Source organism: Manis pentadactyla, chromosome 5 (genome assembly GCF_030020395.1).
Source record: "Manis pentadactyla isolate mManPen7 chromosome 5, mManPen7.hap1, whole genome shotgun sequence".
NCBI lineage: Eukaryota > Metazoa > Chordata > Mammalia > Pholidota > Manidae > Manis > Manis pentadactyla.
This window is the reverse complement of record NC_080023.1, coordinates 130883812-130906521: the sequence shown is the minus strand read 5'-3', so window position 1 is coordinate 130906521 and position 22710 is coordinate 130883812. Positions and strand designations below refer to the sequence as shown.

The window sequence follows — 22710 nt, the reverse complement described above, 5'->3', positions numbered from 1 at the left end:
CTGCTTCAGATGGCATTCTTTTAGAACTAAGTTAATTGTGAGATATCATTTTGCTTTCTGTGCTAGAACACCTGGCTGTTTATGGTCCTTTTGGCATAATAACTGTGCAGTGATTATTACTCAGTTTATGTTTAACACCTAATACTTTAGCTATGAAACAAGGTGAGGCTGTTGAAATTATATAAGGAATTTGAGCAAATTTTATAGCTTATTCATGGTTCTACATTTCGATTTTCATTTTTAAGTCAGCACAAATCTGTTGTATTTTTTCATTTTAAAAGTCCATAACTAACTCTGTTTGTTATTACATAGTTAATACATAATTAATACAAAGGCAAATAACTTTGGATACAGAGAAATCTGCAGTAGAAACATGGAAACCTGAGTTCTAGTCCACAAACAGTTGTGTGACTTTGAGCAGGTCATTCAGCTTCTCTGAACCTTGATTCTTCACCAGAAATGAGGGACCTTGAATAATGTGTAAACTGGAGTAATGAGTAGAGTTATGAGCCTCAAAGTAAAAAAGTTGAAAGCTGTAGTTCTGCAAAATAAGAAATAATGAATATCATTGTCTGTATCCTCTTTGAGTGTTTGAATGTACCTGACTTTTTTTGTTTTGCTTTTTAAACCAATTCCAGTGACCATAAAGACCACTGTATCCTAAAACTCCAGAATCACTTTAAAGGCTGCTTTATCAGTCTAGAAATTTCCTTAGAGTAGGAGATAAAAACAACTTTCCCTTTCTCAGCTCTCTTAGAGTTGAGCCATTGCAGTGTCAGCTGTCCTAATAACAGGGCCTTTCCCTTGTAAGTGGTATACTTCTAGCCCAAGTTGTTTAGCTGTAGTCACACATAGATGTAATTTTATATTCTGAATGTTTTTGTTTTTTGGATATGTTATTTTCTCTGCATTGTGGTGAAGCCAATCATTGAATCTAAAAGAGCCTGATAGAGTGACTCATTTTTACAATGTGTATGGTAAGTGGAATTGACTCTTACATTTATAGAAAAACATCCCTTTAAAAGACCCATTAACCAGCCCCAGTTTTTTCATTGCCAGTATTGATTCAGGGTGAGATATTAACAGTTCAGAAATTGATACTGAGATATCAGTTGAGTAAAGCTGAAGATGGAATTGAGATAAAAGCAGACTAGCAAGTAGCTTGAAAGAAGAAAACTAAGCCATGTGTCCATGGTTTAAGGACCACCCAGCCATGTGAAACTTTGACAGGTCCAGGTGAGGGGTGCAAGTGGCTGAAAAGATGTGCTACATATCCCAGAGCTGGCTGTTTCAAAGATTCTGCAGCAGAGATCCAATATGTAGGAAATGCAAGGTGATCCCCCCAATAAGCCTCTCTCTGGCATTTTATTGGGGTAAATATCTTGTTTTAAGTGTTAAATTTAAAACTGGTGTGAAAGACCTGCATTCACAGGTGCTGCTGCATGGAGGGCAGGCCAGAAAAGGGGCCTGTGGTGATGAGTTAATGAGACTGGCATCATTTTGCCTGGAGTAGAAGGCCAATATGTGTTTGATTGTAGTTTTTCAGTGTATGAAGTGTCATGAGAGGGAATAACTGTGGCCAGCATATGCCTACATCTACTCAAGACAGAGCAGGAGAAAAGGAGTTTTACATTTATTATTAAAAACAATTTCCCACTCAGAAAGTGTCTGATTCCCAAAGAAGACTGTGGTCCTGAAAAAGTGAAAAACTAGAGGTCGTAGGTGCATCTTAAAAATTTATTTTGAAATTAAGTTCAAGCTTAGAGAAAAGTCGCGAGTATAGGACAAAGACCTCTCAGACTCCCCTCACCTGGATTTCTCATGTCTTTAACATTTTAATACATTTTCTTTTTTCTGTTTCTTTCTCTGTCCACTTAACTACCTAAAGTCAATAGATTTTTCAAGACCATTTGAGAACTGCAGATATTATGACTCCTAAAAACTCCAGTGTATATTTCTAGAAAATAAGGGTGCTCCCTTACAGAATCACCAGTCAGGAAATCAACATTGATATACCAATCCACAGACCCCAAGCAGATTTTACCAACTCTGTTTCACCAACTGTCCTTTTTTCTTTTTCTGTCTTTTCTATTTTCTATTCCAGAATCCCATCTGTGAACCCATATCACCGTGTCTCTTCAGTCTCTCCCAGACTGGAGCTATTCCTCAGTCTTTCCCTGTCTTGCATGTTCCTGACAGTCATGGAGTACAGCTTTCATTCCAGGAGGTGATCCTCAAGCTGGGTCCAGCTGAGGGTTCCTCACAGTCAGATCCTGATCATGCTTTTTTGGCAGTAATACCACAGAAGTGAAGCATGGAGTCAGGGGCAAAGGGTCATAGATGCATTTAAGGGTCTTCCGGTCCTTGTAACTTTACTGACAAATTGTTCAAATTGTCCAGTCATTCATCCTTCATGAGCTAAGTATCCTACTGATCATGAAACCTTAGAAGGGGTAAGTGATTAAGAAAACTTTCTAAAATGGAAGCAATTATTCCATATTTCCTTCACTTCTCTCATAAGTTCAGTCATATTAATGAAACAGTGAAGGTCTGTGTGGAGCTGTTAGTTTAAAAATTTGTTTCTATGTTTTCCATTTTGATCTTTCCTTTTTAATTATAGGCACACCCCAACTAAGGAATAGATTGTGTTCCCAAGCAGAGATTCATGTTTGAATTTTGGATGCCATTTTCCCACAAAAAGAATTTTGGTTAAATTATGGTTCCCATTCTAGCTTATGCTAAGACAAGAAATTTACTTAACCCATAATGTAGCTAACAGGGTAACTTTTGGGATTTTTTCAAAAGGAAAAAAATATCTGAAGAAAAAATAGAAACTAATAATTAAGTGCTCTCAAATGGAATCAAATGGAATGTGGGCTCAGCCCCTTTCCCTCAAGAGGCTTTTTGGACTCCTTGGCTTTGACCCAGTCTTTTTTTTTTTTAGTGTTTTCCCCTTAGACATTATGTGATTTCTCTCTCTTTTGGCCTTTAATTAATGTTAACATAGCAGTTCGGGTGGAGCCTTCTGTGGCTAAAACTGTTAAGGGCTCTTCTTGTACTGGGATAGCTTCTTGTCCAGCAGTTTGCCCCAAGCCCCTTTGTTCTGGCTGCTGTCCCCTCCTCTGCTGCCCAGTTTCCCTGCCACTCACCCAGCCTGGGTGTACAGGTGTGCAGGGTAAGCTTTGTTCTCTAACTCACTTCCAGCATTCATCTGAATATCACAGGCTGTTTTTACTCGTAGGAACTCCAGGGAATAGCAGTCAGTGACAAGTCATGGCTATGTTACAAAGTTTAAAAAAGGAATTACCCAAAATTTGAAGTAACAGTGTTAGGGGACCTTGTCTTCAATAAATGTGATGAGCCAAGTCTGCTTTTCAGAGACCTCATCCTAACTCATCTACTTGGCTCAGCCTAGGCTTGTCTGGTTAGGAGCAGAGCGAGCCACCAGTCTTCAACCCAAGGTGGGTTTGTGGAGGCATCATGTCTAGACATGGTAGAACCCCGATTGCTCAAATGCCACCATCTCATAAAAGTCTGACCATATTTTATTTTACATATTTATTTTGCTTATTGTCTGGCCAACTTATATTTCACATGTTTCTCTTGTTTATTGTCTGGCCTTTCTGTAGAATGTCGGCTGCCCAGAGGGAGGGGCCTTGGTTGGCTGTTTCACCACATTAGTCATCAGACCTGGGATGGTACCTGGCTCATTGTGGCACTCAAGAAATACTTGCTGAATGAGTGAATCTGCTTCTCTGCCTTCTCTTACAGCATTTCCCTATTTACTGTGAAAATCTTTTTTGCTTCGTATTCATGTCTTTTTTGCTTTTTAGACTTCCGTGGTGACTGCTGTGTCTTGAGTTTCAAACACAGATGGCGTTTTCTGCTTCTTAGGGGGACCAGAAAAACATTCTCATAAAGGTGTGATTTCAGAGGAGATCATGTTCTAAATCCATCTGCTTATTATTGTTTATCAGTGTAATTTATTCATAAAATATTCTCTTTCTTTATTATAGTGAAAAGAAGAGATTGGACCTGGAAAAGAAACTTTATGAATATAACCAATCTGATGCATGCAGGTAAGATGTGATAGTGGTAATAGTTTTTAAACTAGTTTTCGTATGTTAATTAATAAAAATTTAACCCTAATATATGTTATGATACATAGTTGCAGTGCTTTTACCATTATCTTATTTCTAATGTGTAATAGTTTCATATAAACACTGCAATTTAATATAATCACTATCAAATGAAAGAATAAATTTGGTTAAAATTAATATAAGAAAAATCATTTAGTTTTCATTATTTGTTATTTGTATTTTTTCAGGAATCTATTTGCTTAAACATCTTAAGAATGAGACCTATCTTTTTTACCACAGTTTAAACAGGAGCCTGTGTAGTCATGATAACTGTACCTGACCTTTCAACAAACTGTTGTAGGCAGGGTTACTGGTGCTCATTTGTTCATGGATATATGACAATGACTGTTAAAATTATGAGCATTTTACAATATACAAGTTACCCCTTTTAGGTTGCTTACTCTAATATTAAGAACAAACTTTTAGTATTTGTAATTCTATTTTACGAAAATGGAACTTCATCCTTAAGCCAAATATATGGTACCTCCAGTATTATTCATATGAAAAACTTCTGGCTATTATAGCATTAAGTTTGTGATTTATCCACACCATAATAGGAATGAGAAGTGAAAATATCTCATCCAGAATAGAGAGAAACCGAGAATACCTTAAAATCAAATCACCCTTCAAGTCCACTTATTTCAAAATTACTCTTTGGTTTTAAAATTTAATACACTTCCAAAGGTACCAGTTGGGGTAAATAGCCATATGCTCCAGCAGCTCATGAAGAGACAAGAAGAGCCAGTGAAGTGGTGGAAGAAATAGCAGTATTGTGGATGCTCTGGCCTCCAAAGTGGGCCCAAGTCTGAGAAGGTCCATGGCAGCTGCCATTTTTCTAGTCTATGGCTGCAGGGGCAGAAGACAGTACAGATGACTCCTGCAGCTGTTCCTGGGCAGCTTCCTGGCATAATGATGGTGAGAAGGGTGAGATGAGAGAAAAATGGGGATCTTTACTAAGCTATCAGTTTACTGAGATTGTTCCTCTCTCTTATCCTCTTGTTCCCTGGAAGACAAAGGGTATGATTTGCTAAAAATATGTTTTCTTTGACTGTCTGTAAGATAAAATCTAAACTATTTAACATGGCAGTCTCAATCTGGTTTTCCTCAGACGGCAGTCTGAGACAAGGGTTTATGTGTAGATGGTAGTTTATTTTAGAAAGTAGTCACATAGGACTGGAGACAGGGCCAGTCCCTGCTGTGGGCACCAGGGGCTCCACCTCTTTGGAACCTCAGAGAATCCATGTAGACTGCCTCTCTGCTCCTCACAAGTGACCAGTCAAGGGAAAGAAAAGGGAGCTGTTTACCTCCTGTTTATCCTCGTTGGTCAGGGCCACCCCAAAGAGATTGACATCACCTCATATCCCTGGTATAAACTCAGAGAAGTGGCCCTGGGGAAGCAAAATACCAGATGTGGCTGAGACAGGTGCTGGCAGGTTGCTGCATCTTGGCTGCAAGAACAGCTGGGCCAGGAAAACGTGAGGAAGGCGTGAGAAGCATCCAGTACAACGGCTTTCCAGACCCTCTGCTTTCTGCCCTTGCTTAGTTTTCATTATCACCATCCCTTGCCAGCCTCTGCTTAAAATTTTACATCTGAGACTTCAGTTTCTGAAGATGTCAAGATCTTTTGTAGTAGAGCACAAGCAGGTAGGCTCTGTTGCCAGGTGCCTTGATTCAGTTTGAGCCCCATCAGCTCTTAGCCATGTGACCTTGGGACAATTACTTCAACACTCTGTGCCTCCATTTCTTCATCTATCAAATATTAATAATGATAGTTATGAGAACTTAACAGAGCCTTAAATCTGTGTCTGACCCACTGTGAGAGTCAATAATTTACTATTTATTACTATTTTGTTAATATCAGTGTTCTTTACAGCTGTTGAGCTTTCCAACATGCTGTTTCTCCTGCCTGAATGTTTTGCCCTCATCTTTTCACTCTCGCTTTCCCCAATTTTGGGTTAACTTACCCATCCTTCCATGTGTCAGCTGAAAAAGAATTTCCACTGGGAGGGCTTCCCTTAGGAGTGCCTTGCCTGCTCCCACATAGCATTTAACACACTGTATTGTACTTGCCTAATTTTTTGTTTTCCCTGTTAACCCCAATTGAGTGGCTTTCATATTCAGAGTGCTGAATGTATGAATGATTTGCATGGATAGGTGGATGACTGACTTATGTGGTTAGCTTTGAAGATTAATGTTGGGGTGGTAATGAAACTAGATCTTGGATGGAGACAGCGTGGTTATTATTGTACCTACTCCAGATGGACCCTGGCTGCCACGAGCAGCTTCACCAAGTGCTTGTGTGTGAAAGACAGTAGGTTTGGTTCCACCTCCATCACTGTCACTTGTGTCAAAAATGGCAGATGTGGGCTGTAGTAAAATCAGTCTTAAGTGTTTGTTCAGAAGGAAAAATGGGGACAGCCAAGCAAGAACAAAGCACAGAATTATTAGCATAGTAAAGATTTTTTTTTTAATTATAGGCTTACGGGTAGAGGTTTAAGGTCTGTTGATTAATTTTTAACATCTTCAGCATATTCGCAAATCTGTTTCTGAGGGTGAACATATTTGTGGCTTTCAACTTATTTTTGCTTAATAAAAAATGCTGAATAATTTATTGAACCAAAGATAGAAATCCTGTATACCACACACTCTTTTGTGACTTAAATACTTGTGGAGAAGAAGGAGCTAGAATTAGCAGTGTTGGTCCCATGCCAAGAGTGGACTGCATGACTTAAGCAATCCAGTGTGTCTTTTGATAGTACACTTCAGATGAGAGTCTCTAAAGGTATTTTCACAATTTGAGTAGCATTACTGTCTAGAAGTATTACAAAATATCTTAATAATCATAGTATGTTGCTGTATTTCTCACAAAAAAATTTTAATATTATCTAAATGAGAAGTTTTTGGCGTTTTAGATTTCAAAATTTCTTAGTGTTTATAGATTGTGGTTTATAGTTTGATTCTATTTCCATATAAACATATAGTTTTGAAATTGTCATATGAAAGAATGCTAATAGGATGTTTGCCTGAACATGGTCACAGAGACACTGCTCTTGAAATCACATTTAATTTTGAGAAGGAAATCCATGTAAATATTTACTGTGTGAATGTTATGATGTGTCCTGTATGCATTTCTCAGGAGTTATGTCCAGATGTGATACCTCCATGTTCTGTCCTTTAGATTTCAGTGTTTGGGTAAAATATCTTTGAATACATAGTCTCATTAACAATTTTGTTAAATTCTCCTTAGATTTATCAAAGTCTAACTCCATTGTTTAAAAATCTGCTGTTATTTTTCTAGAGTTAAGCTGAAGTATGTAAAACTAAAGAGATACCTGAAGGAGATATATGAGTCAGAAAAGAAGGCTCTTATTCGAAACCAAGAATATTTAAAGCGGTTTGAGCATGTCCAAACTCATGTTGGATACTTTACCACAAATACAGAGAAGCTTCAAGAACTGAAGGTGACATCTTGTTTTGTACTATGTTGTTTATTTGTATTTTTTGTCTTGTTTTGAAAATAATGAGCAGTAAGTTTCAGATCAGTGGCAGTCATTAATGTTCAGTTTTTCATTCTTAAGATTAACTGCCAGTTTTCCCTATGAATTGCCACGTGGACTGGTTTTGATAAAAGAACTTTAAATTGCATATTCTCAGATTCCTAGTTTAGTTGAGGAATTAATGGAATATCTATATGTTGTGTCCTCTACAAATAGTTAACTTGTGATGGGCATGGTCACTTGCCACTGCCTGGCACACCTGGCACATGGCATTTGCTGGCCTAGTGATCGAATTTGAGCAATGTTAGTGTTCCTTCCGGAGACTGCTTCTTTCTTTAAAGGGTTCTTACTGTGGTCTGGGCTCCTTTGTCCTGGTCAGACAGGATGTAAGAGGCAGAAGGGGTGGAACTGGCCCCAAGGAGTTTGCCTTCCTGCCCTTTGGCTAGGCCACCCAGAGCCACACTGCTCTTTGCAGCCCTCTCTCATTCTGGCCCCATGCCCTTAAGGTACTTGGCAACTTTCTACTCCACAACTTGTGCCATGTTTGGAGGGCTAGGCCTCTTTCTTACCGGTTGTGCTGGTTGCCTGAGTTAGCCTAGCTGAAGCCTGGCTACAAGGGAAGTTGGCTTCATTCAGTACTTCCCTTTCTTCTGCTTTTATTTCTAGCAGTTTCCCCCCAGCCTTTTATTGTAAAAATTTCAAGTACACAGAAAAACTGAAAGAATGATTATAATGAATATTCATGTTGTGGCCTGAATGTTTGTGTCCCCATCACCAAATTCATATGTTGACATCCTAATCCCCAAAAGTGGTGGTATTAGTAGGGGGGGCCTTTGAAAGGTCCCTTAGGTCGCTTAGGTCATGAGGGTGGAACTCTCATTCATGAGGCACTAATCTCTTATCAAAGAGACTCCAGAGAGCTCCCTGGCCCATTCTACCATGGGAGGACCCAGTGAGCAGCAGGACTCTGAGCAAGGAAGAGGGCCCTCATCAAAAGGTGACCCATCCAGCAGCTTGGGCTTGGACTTGCCAGCCTCCAGAACTGTGAGCAACACATTTCTGTTGTTTATAAGCTGCCCAGTCAGTGGTCTATTTAAGCAGCCTGAATGAACTAGACCACTCATACATATATTCTCTACCTAGATGCCATAGTTATAAATATTTTGCTCTATTTGCTTTGTGTGTATATACTTTTTTCTGAGCCATTGTAAGCATGCTGCAGACACTGTGATGCTTTTCCGCTAAATACCTGAGTGTGCCTCTCCTAAGAACCAGGATGATCTCTGTAATCATAATACCAGTATCACACTTAAGAAAATTAATAGTGATTCCATAATATCATTTAATATTCAGCCAATATTTAGATTTCCCCAGTTCCTCCTAAAGTCTCTATTTTTGCAGACCAGGAGCCAGCTAGGATTCATACATTACATTTGGTTATTTTGTCTTTTTCAGTCTCTTAATCTAATTTAGTCCCCTACCACTCTTCTTTTTTTCTCTTTTTTTTTTCTTCCCACAACACTGGCTTTTGAAGAAGGCAGCCTAGTTGCTTATAGAATGACTCACCTGAATTTGTCTGGTTGTATCTGTGAAGTGTCATTTAACTTGTATGGTATTTCTTATATTGCTATCAACAAAATTCAGTCTAGAGCAGCACTGCCCAAAAAAGCTTTTTATAGTGATGGAAATGTTCCCTACACTGATGCTGTCTTACATGGTAGCTACTAGCCATATGTGGCTATTGAGTACTTTAAATGTGGCTTGTGACACTAAGGACTGAATTTTTAATTTTGTAAATTTTAATTATTTAAATTTAAGTAGTCATAGCTGAGTTATATACTTCCTACCTCATCCCATCTGGAGGCTCATGAGTCATGATGTCAGGTGATCCTACCCGAGTGAAACTGAATTTGACTCATGGGTTTTGATGGTGATCTCTAGATCACTCAGTTGTAAGTACCTTTTTTCTCTTTGGAAATGAGTAAATAATCTATGTAGTGATAGTTTGACTTCTTGGAAAGATCTTGTTGCTCAACGGCCTTTTACCTAGTGATTCTAGGATCTATTAATGATGCCTGAGTCACCTACAGTGGAGTTTGTAAAGTAGTGATGTTCTAATTTGATTTTATCTTCCACATTTATTAGCTGACATTCTTGTGTGAAGAAGTCCTTTCTTTCCTTCTTTCTCTTCTCTCTTTGTCTTTTAACTATCACCATGGACTTCTGAATTTTTATTTAGTCAGTATATTATCAGTTACTATGATTATTCTTTTTGTTGTTCATGTTTTCCCAAATGTTGCCAGTGAGAGCCTGTGTTGCCAATGGGTTTCAGCCCCGGGCAAGTTCAGTATGGATTCAGTGTGACTAAAGGAATCGACAGCAAAACATTCTTGGGGTGAAAGAGTTTATTACCCAGCTTGTTCTCCAGTGGTGCTGGCAGCAAGATGTTATTCTGGTGGCCAAACCTTGGCTTCTGTGATTCTTCCTTGGTTTGTATTTGCAGTTGTATGGGGGAGGCAGCCATATGTGTTAACATGTCTATGGGGCTCAAACCTCCCTTACGGGGTCTCTCATTCAAGTGCCTTAGTATGGTCCATAAGCGGAATAACCATCCCCGCAGACTATTGGTATCTGACTTTAGTTTCGGGTTTTAACAAGCCATTGTGCCTCTCTATCATGCCTGCTGTGGTAGGATTGTATGGCACATGAAACTTCTACTTGATTCCCAGCTTTCATACCCATTCTTGCAGTGTATGTCCAGTAAAATGGGTGCCCTGATCACTCTCAATCACCTGTCATCGGCCATAGGCAGCAAAGAGATGCTCCAGGCCTCTTTTGGTTGCCTGCTGGTCTGCACAATGGGTAGGAAAAGCAACCAGAAGTCCAGTAGCTGAGTCTACACAAGTCATCGCATACCGATATCCTTCTGACACAGGTAGAGGCCCAATATAGTCTATCTGCCACCTGACGAGGGGTATAGGCGCCTTAGCTATTGTTCAATGTTCCTGTGGAACTCGGTGTAAGTCCCTTATGGAGCACACGACACGCTCCTGCAGGGCTCTACTAACTTCTTCGAAGGTGAAAGGCAAGCCCCACCGATGGGCTACAGCCCACATTGTCTTTTGCCCTGCATGCAACAAACACTGATGTAGCCATTAGGCTATATCAGAGGCAGGCTTTCCTTCTAACCAACATATCTGGGCCAATCTATCTGCCTCATCATTTCCTGGAGATGCCAGTGGCAAATGACCTGTCACTTGCTATACTGTAATTATTTTGGTCTGACCACAGGCCCATAAGTCTTGCCATAATTCTTGCCCCCAAAGGGGTCAGTGACCAAACAGCCAGCTGGCATGGTACCAGGTTGGTAGCCACAAGCCCCAATAGAGAGCCCAGTTGTGAGTGCAGACAATTATAGGGGAGGGCTCCCGGCTGATCACAAGCCACACAGCCTGCAACTCTGCCCATTGGCTGCTCTTCTCTTCACCATCTTCCATCCATATTGTCTCAGTCTTAGGATGGAAAGCTATGGCCCTCCATTTTGGGGGCTGTCCGTGGCTGGAGCCATCTGTATACCATGCATCTTCAGGTATAGGGGCTCTGACTTCCCGATACGGACTCTCTGTGGTAATGGTTCAAAAACAACTTCTTCTTGCTTTTCACTAGTATATGTCACCAGATCCAACAAGCATTGGAGTTCTTCACTCAAGGGGCTACTAGAGAGGGCACTATGCTGCTGTAGGTAAGCACCCCACTTGGCTAGTATGGGTGTTTGTGCCACACCACTCCTTGGCTTTTGGGTCTAGTCTCGTACCCACCCCAAGATGGGATAGGTGGTTATTACCTTTATCAGGGCCATTCCAGTGATGGGTTCTGTAGCCAGCAAGGTATGATACAGAGCAGCCAGTTGTTTTTCTGTCAAAGTGTATCGTACCTCTGCCCCCTTCCAGAGTTGTGACCAGAATCCAACGGGTTGGCAAGTTTGTTCAAGCCGCTACCAGAGACCCCAGCCATAACCATCTTCAGTCACATGAACATCCAGCGCACAGGGCCTTGAGGAGTCTATCACACTCAAGGCCTGCAGAGCCTTGACTGCCCGTTTTGCTGTAGTAAAGGCAGATGCACATGTCTCATCCCAGTCCCACCTGAAGCCCTTTCGTACCAACAGGTATAAGGGCTTCAGAATTTGCGCCAAGTGTGGTGTAAACACTCTCCAGTAGCCTAGAATCCCAGAAATTCCTGTAGCAATTTTACAGTTGTGGGGGTTGGAAAGGCCTGGAGTTTGTCTATAACTGCTTCTGGTATAACTTTGGTCTTACCAGACCTGATGACCCCCAAGAATTTAACAGACAAACCAGGTCCCTTAACCTTGGTGTTGTTCACAGCCCATCCTTTCTCCTGTAAATGTTGCAGCAGTCTAGGTGCTGCACCTTCTAGATCTGAAAGAGAATCGGTCGTGAGCATGACATCATCAATTTAATGGTACAGCTGCATCGTTGGCAGTTTCTCCCATGTAGCCAAGTCCTGGGCTACAAGTCGATGACAGATGGTGGGGCTGTGGAGGTATCCCTGTGGGAGGATGGTGAAAGTCCATTGCCATCCTTCCCACGTGAAGGCAAACTGTTCCTGACTTTCCTGCTCAATGTTAATGGAAAAGAAGGCATTAGCAAGATCTACCACATAATGGTATGTTCCTAGTTCATGGCTGAGGGTATCCATCAAGGCTGCAATAGAGGGGACAGCAGCATGCATAGGGGGCATGACTTTATTCAGTTCTCTGTAATCCACAGTCATATGCCAGGAGCCATCTGGCTTTTTTACAGGCCACACTGGGGAATTGAAAGGACTATGGGTGGGCTTTATAATATCCCCCTTTCCAGCTCCTGGAGAGTTTCTCCAATCTCTTTATGCCCTCCAGGCAGTTTGTATTGTTTGGTATTAGTCACCTGCCAAGGCACAGGCAAAGCTATGGGTGGGTGCCTAGCATGTCCCCTCAGAACTGCCTTTACCACATGTGCTCTCAGTCTGAACTCACCTGCAGTGGTCTGCAACCTGCAGGATATCAATCCACAAAATATACTCAGGGATAGGAGATATATACACAGTATACTCCTTTGGGGGTAGACACCCTATTCCCAAAGGGATTTGGGCTTTTTTCACCCTGATAACCTTACCCCCGTATCCATCTATGATAGTGGGGGTCCTGGGGAACCGCTCAGGGTTACCATGAATCAGTGAACATTCATCCCCTGTGTCCACCAGATCCAGGACATGTTGTATGTTCACTGGGGACCAATGGATAGCTATTTCAACATGTGGCCTCTGGTTCCCCCGTGGTCCCTCAGGGCAGATACCTTGACCTTCCCCTCAATCAAACCGTATTCCCCAATCACCTTCCTCTGTGGACTCGAGTGAGGTTGGCTTGTTCTCCAGCAGGAAGTCTTGCAAACACACAGACTGGACTCATGGCTCTGTCTCTGACCTCTGCTTCTTTGGCCTTAATGGCTGGACTGCTGCTCTGGTTTCAGCTGTTGCCATAGCTCTAGTAAGATCCTATTTGACTTCCCATCTAATTTCCTTCCATCTGCTCCTGCCTGTATTAAATCAACCCACATCTGGGTCCTAGTAACCTTCATAGGGCCCTGTGAATTCTTCTTGTGAGTAACAGGTCATATTTCTTTCCCGATTCTCATTGCCTCTCCTAAGTCTGCTACTATACGTGTCACCTTGGTTATGGGCTGCCCTAAGTGAGGGGAAAGAACGGCCACTAGAGACCCAAAGAGGAATGTAGGAGCCGTTTGAAGTACAGTATTTCTGATCTCAGTAGTGAAAATCTCTTCATCTGGGTTATAACTGTGTGGACTATAGATGGCGTTTCTCATAGCACCTGTTGGAGCTCAGCATATGTCTGCCATCTAACAGGAGAGGACGGCAGATCACCTGGATTGGGCCACACAGCAGGAAGTGCAGCCATAAGTCAGTTGAGGAGGGAGTGACTCCCTGGGGTCTGATGTGCATTTTGTAATCACTGCCTCTAGGCAGGCTGCACTGTCAGGGAAGACAGCTTTCCCCATCTCTGATCCTGTCAGAACAATTCCATCCACCCCTAAGTCCCACAGATGCAGGAGCCAAGCTGATATTGACTCAGAAGGCTTCTGCCTAAACTGGGAGCCCAAGTCCACCAGCTCAGCCCGAGTATAAGAGCAGACCATAGAGTGCTCCATGACCTGGGGAGGGGGCTGCTCCTCTCCTTGGGGAACTTTCAGCTGCTGGGTCTTTATTTTCTTTACAACCACTGGGCGTGCTTTCAATACAGTAGGCGCCTGTGCCTCTGGCCCCACCCCTTCATCCTTCCCCAGCTCCTCCATTTCTGGGGCTGATGGCACCTTTCTCTCCCCTCCCCCGAGTGCCTCCTCTGCTATAATCTTTACCTTTTCTACTGGGCCTCGCAGCAATGCTACCTCAGTCTTCAGAAGGTCTCTTACCTTCAGCTCAATGCTGCATAGCTGATGTTGTCGTCCCACCTCCGCCTGTGCTTCCTTCAGGAGTTCATCCTTTTCCTTGATGTCCTCTTCCTCCTTCTGAAGGTCTCTTACCTGAACCCAATGCTTCGCAGCTGATGTTCTCATGCCACCTCCACCTGCACTTCCCTCAGGAATTTGTCCTGTTCCTTGATGGCCTCTTCCTCCTTCTGAACACCTGGCAGTGCTGCCATCTAGTCTCCAATGTCACCTTGCTGCCAGCGCTCCTGTGCCACCTCCTCTCACATCAAGGCCATTTCCTTCCTCAGGGAATCCACAGAGGTTTGCACCTCCATGTCTTGTGCCACCTCCTCCCGCATCAATACCATTTCCCTCCTCAGGGCATCCACAGAAGTCTGTAGCTCACATTCTTGTGCCACCTCTTGCAACAATGCCACTTCCCTCCTCAGGGAATCTGCTGAAGTTTGCAGCTCATGTTCTTGCGCCACCATTTCTGGGTCTCCTCTGTAGACCTTTTTAAGACTGTGAGCAGCAGCCAACCCACGGTCCCGCTGTCTCACGGGCACTCTCGTTCTCAAAGTATCTGCTTACTATATCAAGAGCCACCCCTAGTACCTCAGGTGTTACGTCCACTTGCCTCCAGTCCTGGGGTGGAGCCCAGTTCTCTAGGAGGCCAGCCATCTCAGACCACATACCCATTGGGGGACAATCCACTGTCTCCCTATTCACAGGGGCAGCCTGCTGAAGTACCCCTCCCATAAGGGCAGCCTGTCTTTTCCCTTGGTCAACAGTGAACCCTGCTGACTTCCGCCAATTGTCTTGCCAATGGGTTTCAGTCCGGGGGAAGTTTGCTATGGATTCGGTGTAACCAAAGGAATCGACAGCAAAACGTTCTTAGGGTGAAAGGATTTATTACCTGGCTTGTTCTCCGGCAGTAGGTCGAGCACTAGGGTCTCTGCCTCCATGCAGAGCACTGGGCCGAGCTCTCTATATAGCGCAACAGTAGCTTATTGCCCACAGGTGTGGAAGCGGCAGCCCAGCAACAGGCCAGCTACATCAGTAGGTGGTTTAAGTTCAGTGAGGATCCTGGCCATAGGAGCCTCAACTTCCCCACAATTAATAAGGGCCCCAAATTTATCCCCTATAGACACATTAACCCAGAGCAGTTTTCCCTGGGTGCCTTTTGTCCTTGTCTGTCATTTGGTTCTCCTCGAAACTGACCCTGAGACAAGGATTACAGTGTATGCATTTTATTTGAGAAACACAAGCAATGTCAGTAGGCAAGAGGGGAGGGGAGACAGGGAAGGAAAGGTAGCTGGACAGCTCCCACATTAAGCCAGCTACCACAGTTAGCACTTGGAGCTTAATTCCACAAGGAAACTGGCAAATGGTTCAGAACCTTTGGGATCTGCACATGTGGGCTCCGAGCATCACTGATTGAAGACTGCTGGGGAAAAGAGTCAGGTGGCAGGGAGTTAACTATGTGGTCCTATGGGCAGAGCAACTACCCCAGGTTCTGAGGAGCCTTAGGCACAGAGACAGTGATACAGGAGCTTAGGGGCACCCAGACAGATCCTAGGGATATGTGTGGAGCATTGCCAGCATCTGCCACATCCTCCTACATTCAAGTGCTGAGCCTGGAGCTTTCATGTCAGGTCATTCAGGGAGGGTCCCCAGTTGAAATAGTCACCTGGTTGTGGTTCTCCTTTGCCTGAGATCCTTGAGTGCTTGCTTAGCCTTTTCAGGATAGAGCCTGAACACATACACACGTTCTCTGTCTCAGACAGATACACAGATGTGTGCATTTTCTCTCCCCTACCTGTCCCCCTCCACCTTCTGCTTCTACACCCATCTCTTCCTCCAACTCTCTCCACTCCCTGCTCCTGTCTCTCTCTCTCCCCACCCCCAGCTCTGCTGCCTGTCTCTCCTCGGTACCCCTGTCTCTTGCCTTGTATCTCTTCTACCCCCGTGTCTTCCCAGGGTCCTGCTACATCTCTCTCTCTCCCACACATGTGCACACTCTTACCCACATTCAATCACACACATGGCACCCATGGCATTTTAAACATTAACAATTTGTATTTCTTTGAAGGCATGATGTTAACTCCTGTCGTCTTCAACTAGAAGGCATCTCCCTCTCTGTCCTACCTTGGGTCTGTGTCATAATTATTTCAGTAAGCACTTCCTTCATGGTATTATAATCGTTTACATGTCTGTTTTCCCACCTCACTGTGAGCTCCTTGTCTTATTACTTTAATGCTGTCAACATCTGACCCAAAATGTGTCAAATACTAAGCCCTCAGTAAGTATTAAAACCCTCCTGCCCCACAATTAACTGTAAGCACTCAGTAAGCACTGAGACTCCCCTCTTGATTGAAAATTAATTCTTCCATATTTTTTGTCTTGTTCTCTTATGGACTGTGAACAACTATATGAGAACTAATGTGGTATTGCTTGTATCCTGTGTTATACCTTCCCAGAAGCATTTGCGTTTAATAGCAGAGGCATTCTGAAGCTATAATGTCATTACTTAAAGATGTGATTCTTGTTGAAAATTCATTAGGTTAATGTGTCTATAGGGTATAAAATTTGAGGAGAACAAGTCTTTGAGCTCTTACTCGATTCCTCTTGAGCACTGTGACAGCCACTGTAGTCAGGCTATGACTTTCAGGCTCCTGGAGAACTATGTCTGTAGCAAAAACCCTTTTTTATCAACCAGAGTGTCTTGCCTGTTAATATGTACTAGTTGAATAAGTAAGCGTTCCTTCATATCTTTCGGTAAAAAGGAAGAAGCCCATATACTGGAAAAAATAGGAGAAGAGAAGACAAAGGACTGTGAATTTTAGTTCCACTCTCATATCCATCTGACAGCCAAATCAGACCATTAATGTAACTCTCTGTACCCATTTTTCCAACCCTAAAATGAGGAGGCTGGGCCAGCCAATCTTAAATGACTGTTCAGTTCTGTAAAGGAGAATTACTGTGTATTCCTGCACACTGCTGGAAAAAGGAAGCCTGTGAATAAAAAGGGTGGTGGTGGCACTTCCAAATGAGTGGTAGTGTGATGAGGGGGAATCGAAGGAATGTAAGTGAGAATACAGAAGGAAAGGAAATAATGGAAAATGGAATGCCTTGTGAGCATGGAGAGATACCCCAGAGACCTGCAAGACCTGCCACAACCTCCACCTCTTCCCACAACCACAGATCATTGCCAACTGATCACATACACTGAGCTGAGAGCACCTGCTTGTGCAGAGTCAGGAAGGGAATAGGAAGGACTTTCTAAACTTAGGTGGGCAGGATCCAGCCCAACACTATGAATCAGTACAGTAACAGAACAAGTCCTCTAGGGGAGTTGGGGGAAGGAGGCTGTCCTTAGGCTCTGGGCCAGCAGAGGCTAGTGGAGCTTGAGCAGTTTGGCCCCAGAAGCAGCAAATCTGACTGTAAGGAATCCAGGCCACATGGCAAGAAGGCAACAGGAACCTGAGTGTGCACCAGAAAGGAAAGATGCAGTGTAAGTCCTTAATACAGTGGGAAACGAAAGATACATGGGACCTGATCAGAGAAGAAACTGGGAGTAAAAAATGAAAGACTGATGGTTGGAGAAACAGATGCAGATAAGCACACATGCTCTGCTGTTTCATCAGACATTTTTAGCTGGAAAGTCTTGGAAAGATAAACCCATACAGGGTTTTCCAACTTAAAAAAAACTTTTAAACATAGTAGAACCCTTTGTTTTAAGGCAGATAAAAGAGGAAGTGGGGATTGAAGATTCCTGCCCTCTGGTATTCAGGAGGTGGATTTAATGGATAATAACCAACTCGTATATATAAATAAAAAGCTAAGAAAAAGAGCAAAGCATTTGTAGGTGGAAATTTATGATCTTAGGGTATGCAGAGTTATAGTTTGTATCAGTTTACCATAGTAACTTTTTGTTTCAAATACATTGTGCAGTTTTTATTTTATCATTAATTTGGAAGAGTACCTAGAACTCCCTAAAGTTTTTCAGATGCTTTGAGAACAACCTGATTTGGACTGTTATTAAGATACTTTCCTCACTGTTCTTTATGAAGCTCTAATGCCACTATCATATTTTGCTTCAGCAAAATGCCTGTTGCATGTTTATAACTGATCTCAAAGAACATAAGATAGTTGCAGCCACAGAAACAAAGTATTTTTCTTTAACCTCTAATTATTTAATAAGTCTTTTTTTATTAAACAAAATAAATTTTTATTTTGTTTATTTCATAATCCACCCCCACATCCCTTGTTAAAGACAGCCTCTCTTGGGATCTGTAAATTTACCTGTTTACATACTCTTGAAGTCAAAAATTAAATTAATCTTTGAGCTCAAAGGAGTATATATAGAACAGAGAGATTAAGTTGTATTTTCTTATTGCCTTTTTCCTTATCTTTTCTTGGCTTATTTTATCATTTGTACTGGCCTTATAAAACTTTGTCTGTTTAGATCAATATTGCCTTCTGTCATGTTAATTGCATCATGATAGAGGGGGGAAAATCCCTGCTTAACTAAAAATGGTGCAATAATACCTTTTAAGATATTTTGAGGGAAACAAGTCAATTTTGGTTTTTATTGTCTGTTCATTTTTTGTGTGTTAAAACAAAGCTCAGGGCAATTTTATGTTCAGACAGAGAACTAAGGAAACAACTTTCTTATATGATTCTTTATAGGTGTGTTTCTAATTGCAGTACGTCACTGTGTAATTTAGAAAATGTTCTCATACTTATCTGTGATGGACCACAAATCAGTGACTTTGTAAGGCTTTAATAGCATACCAAATCAGTGCTTTTTATGCCTTGCTTTTAAGAAAAAGTCATTTTATGAGTGAATCACTTTCATCAATTAATAGTGTAGTGATGATGCAGACATCTCCGTGTAGTTGTTAGTGCCAGAGCAAACTCGGTTCCTATGTGCTGATCATCAATGTCTACACTATATTTTTATTCATAGAAAATGGAATTCATTTTAAGTTGATGATCTAGCAAATGTTACACTCCATTGCTGGGAGTAGTAGGAAATATCCTACTGTATATGTAGATACACAGATAAGAAGTAAGATTGATTTCTTTTAAGAGAAAACTTTTCAGGGAAAACACTATCTAATATTACGTTACTTTCATAATAAAGTAACTGGATTTTCACGATAGCTTAACATACCAAGGTTTTGTTCCCTAAATTGATGAAAGACAAAGTAAAAACCCATCAATCTTATTTTATTTAAAAGCTTATATAACATTTTATAGAATTCAACTTTTGATATGTTATTTGTGAAATTGTCTGTTTTCTAAGATAAGCTGAATTTTTTGGGAACATCAGCTTTAACTTTCCACTTCACTATTCCTTTTTGTTGTAAAGACTGAAAAATAAGGCACTAGTTGTAATAACATCCACCATAAAATCAAACTTTGTTTATGTTTAGATTGAATATGAGACTCAAATTAAGAAGATGCAACTACTCTCAAAAGACAGCCAGGGAATAAAACGTGAACAGAAAGATGAAGACAGAAAAAAGGTAAAAAATTAAAATGATAAACTTTTGTTAACTGAGGATTGCTGAAGTGTTCACCTTTTAAGATATTGTTTTAAACAAATTCATTACAAAGATGTTTTTGACTAAACTTTAAGTGATTATTTAAACACTTTTGGATATAGAGTATTACATTAGTGTCTAATTCAGTTAAATTTGCTGAAAGGTAGTCACTGTCAGTTTAAAAGAGAAAGGTTCCAAAGAAATCCTCAGTGTTATTCATAGGTAGAATTGTATTTTCCTAAATAATGCTTTGTAGCTGCTTTTTCTTAGTTCCAGAAATGTTTTAAACGATACAAAATGTGGCATTTTGCTTCTTTTCTTTGTACATATAATTTTGTACATTTTAACCTTTTCATAGAGAGAGTGGAAAGAAAAGATTGCATATCTAAGCAACAGACAAAAAGACCAGGGAGGAATACTTACATAAATTCTGCTATGTATCTGCCATAATGCAGGCTTCTAATCCTCCTGCCTATCTCCATATAAATGATTCTGTTCAAGACCATAGATGTTTTCTTCACTAAAAGCAGTAAAGCTCTTTTAGATGAAATGTCTAAAAACATCTTGTAATAACTTGGAGCATGCTGGCAAGGGTAGTCACTTGTGACTATGTGTGAAACCCCCTCAGCCGGTCGATATTGTAATAAGTAAAAATGGTAGCATCACTCCTTTATTCAGAAAAGCCAACAGCGTGCTTGCTCCTTAGGCTGCAGCATTCATTAAGAAAAGCTTACTAGGCTGAAAGCTGGAAACAGATGATAACAGGATATGATTTTCATATTTAATGCTTTCCTTGGAAGAGTATGTGTGCTACAGATTGATAGAAGAATCAACTGCTACTTTACTAAAAGACTTTCAGGTTTGCCCTATAGCTACCGATGGAATCATTCAGCCAAGAAATTAACTTTTTCTCCTTTTACCTGCTTTATGTATCTGCTAAGCAAGCTGCCTGGCTGCCAGTAAATGTTATTATGCAGTTAACTGTTTGGTATTTAAGACTCTTATCAGAAAAGAAACAGAGGCCATGCTATTTTGTTTTTATAGTAGGAGGAAGGTTTTAGTTTCCCTTTTTTCCGTGCATTAGCCGGCATTAATCTGAGTTTATAGGAAGTTTCAGTTTTCCTCCCAAAGATTAAAAAGTTAAAAAAACTAGAATTTAGAGCATTCTTTAAACTGTAAAATACAAAACACCAAACCCCAGCAACCCTGACCTATATAAAAAAGCCTTTAATGAGAAATGATTTCTGTGTCATTAGGTATACACCAAATGTGGTACGATGTGATAGACTTCTAAACCATGAAGGCAGTTTTTCTGTTTGACCTTTGATCATGAAATAATTGACATGCTTTTAATCTATCAACCAGTTTGTTCTTTCTATATCGTTGCTGATAGACACATCTTAGGGGGGCAGTGTCAGTGGTACTTAAGTAAAATGGGACTTTTTTTTCTGTTTGTAACTGCTGATTCCTACCTTATGTATAGTCATGTAGTCTCCTTTTAAGTTATATTTAAAATTAGGACAAGAGACATACAGCTGACAACCCCTTAAACCTGTTACATGTAATAATTAGAAATGTTTTCTTTTGTGCTGAAAAGTGTCATTCCTTGAAAGTTTTGACTACTGACTGTACATAAGTCAATTAACTAACATTTTAAGAAATTTACATCTTGCCTTTTTCAAGTCCCCATTTATGTTCCATCAGTTAAAAGGTAAATACATTTCAGTAAAATCATGAATAAGTTAATCCTTATTAAATACTAATTCCAGAAATTCCTTATCATATGAATCACATTTTATTTTTTGGTGCAAATTCGTGTCCCTCTTCTTTAAGCAGTCCTGTGAATTAGTCTCTGCCTAGAGCCACCAGTCTCCAGGGACTGGCCTGAAGCACAGTACAGTGGCACTGGTTGAAGCCAATAAATAGTTGTTGAGCTGCTGTTCTGTTTGAGAACCCACAGCAGGTCCCCAGTGCATTCCACAATACTTGCCCTCACAGTGCTTCCGACAAACTGATGTTCTTCCTAAGGCACAGGATAGTCTGAGACAGGTGCAGGACCTGGGGCAGGTGTGAGCCACTTAGGGAAGAGGGTATGCTTCCTCAGAGGTAAGCAGCACTTGGGAGGAGGTGGTATCTGATCTGGCCTGAAGGATGGGGAGGAGGTCAGTCAGTGGGGATTTGCTCAACACTCTAGGGTTAGGAGAGGCTGCGAGGAAAGGAGCAGAAGCAAAAAATCCCAGTGGTAGTTGTCCAGTCTGGCATATTGGAAAGTGTACCTAAGAGAAATGGAGATGGTATTTATGGATGAGGGTAAATTCTGGGGTGGCAGTTGTGAAGTTTCTTTGAACTGTTATGCTGTGGCATATACTACTAAACGCAGAAGTGAACTGGATACTTCCAGCAGGATTATAACTGGGCTGGAAGATCTGTGGAACTGCTGGAAGTGCCAGGGCTGGAGGACTGGGAAGAGCAGGGCATTTCATCACAGGGCTAATGGCCAGCCGGGGAGGCTGACCTCCTCAGTTGTAAACCTTCCTGCAAGGGTCACGTGGAGTATGGTCATGCAGGTTGTTGTTCTACTTTTAATACTAATAGTAACAATGGGTAATGATCATTGCATACTTACTCTGTGCTGGGGGCTGCATTAGGCACTTTATACTTCCCAACTTGATCTTCTTAACAATCCTGGAAATAGACACGGTTGTTAGCCTCATTTTATAGGAAGGCTTATTTCATAGAGATGTTAATTAACTTTCCCAAGACTGCACAGCAAGGCAGAGCCAAATTCAAACCCAGATCATTTGGTTTCTGTGTCCATGCTAATTAACCATCTCGGTACATTGCCTTCTAAGGTAGTATGGGTGAAATGCTCTTCAAAAGTTGGGAGAAATTCCTGGCCAAATAAGAAAGCCTAGCCACATAATGCAAATTATTTCAATTATTCATTTAGATGCTGCTTTTTTACCTAACCTTTGGAGAGAGTGAAATGGTCTCCCATGGTGCTATAATCCAACTGAATCAGGTGAGCCATGGAAAGCAG

The 22710-nt window shown here is 41.4% G+C and overlaps 1 protein-coding gene across 8 annotated transcripts in view; it reads left to right on the top strand.

The window, feature by feature from the left end:
- Positions 1–22710, top strand: part of KIZ (kizuna centrosomal protein) — a 146518-nt gene that overhangs the window by 1741 nt on the left and 122067 nt on the right. For 5 of the 8 annotated variants that reach the window (XM_057502668.1, XM_057502669.1, XM_057502670.1 and 2 more), the window contains exons 2-4: positions 4017–4079; positions 7438–7600; positions 19560–19652. In XM_057502668.1, coding sequence (XP_057358651.1) covers positions 4017–4079; positions 7438–7600; positions 19560–19652 — 319 coding nt within the window. Of the gene's footprint in view, positions 1–4016; positions 4080–7437; positions 7601–8559; positions 8681–19559; positions 19653–22710 lie in introns of those variants that run through there. The other 3 variants (XM_057502671.1, XM_057502675.1, XM_057502674.1) reach the window with 3 other exon arrangements.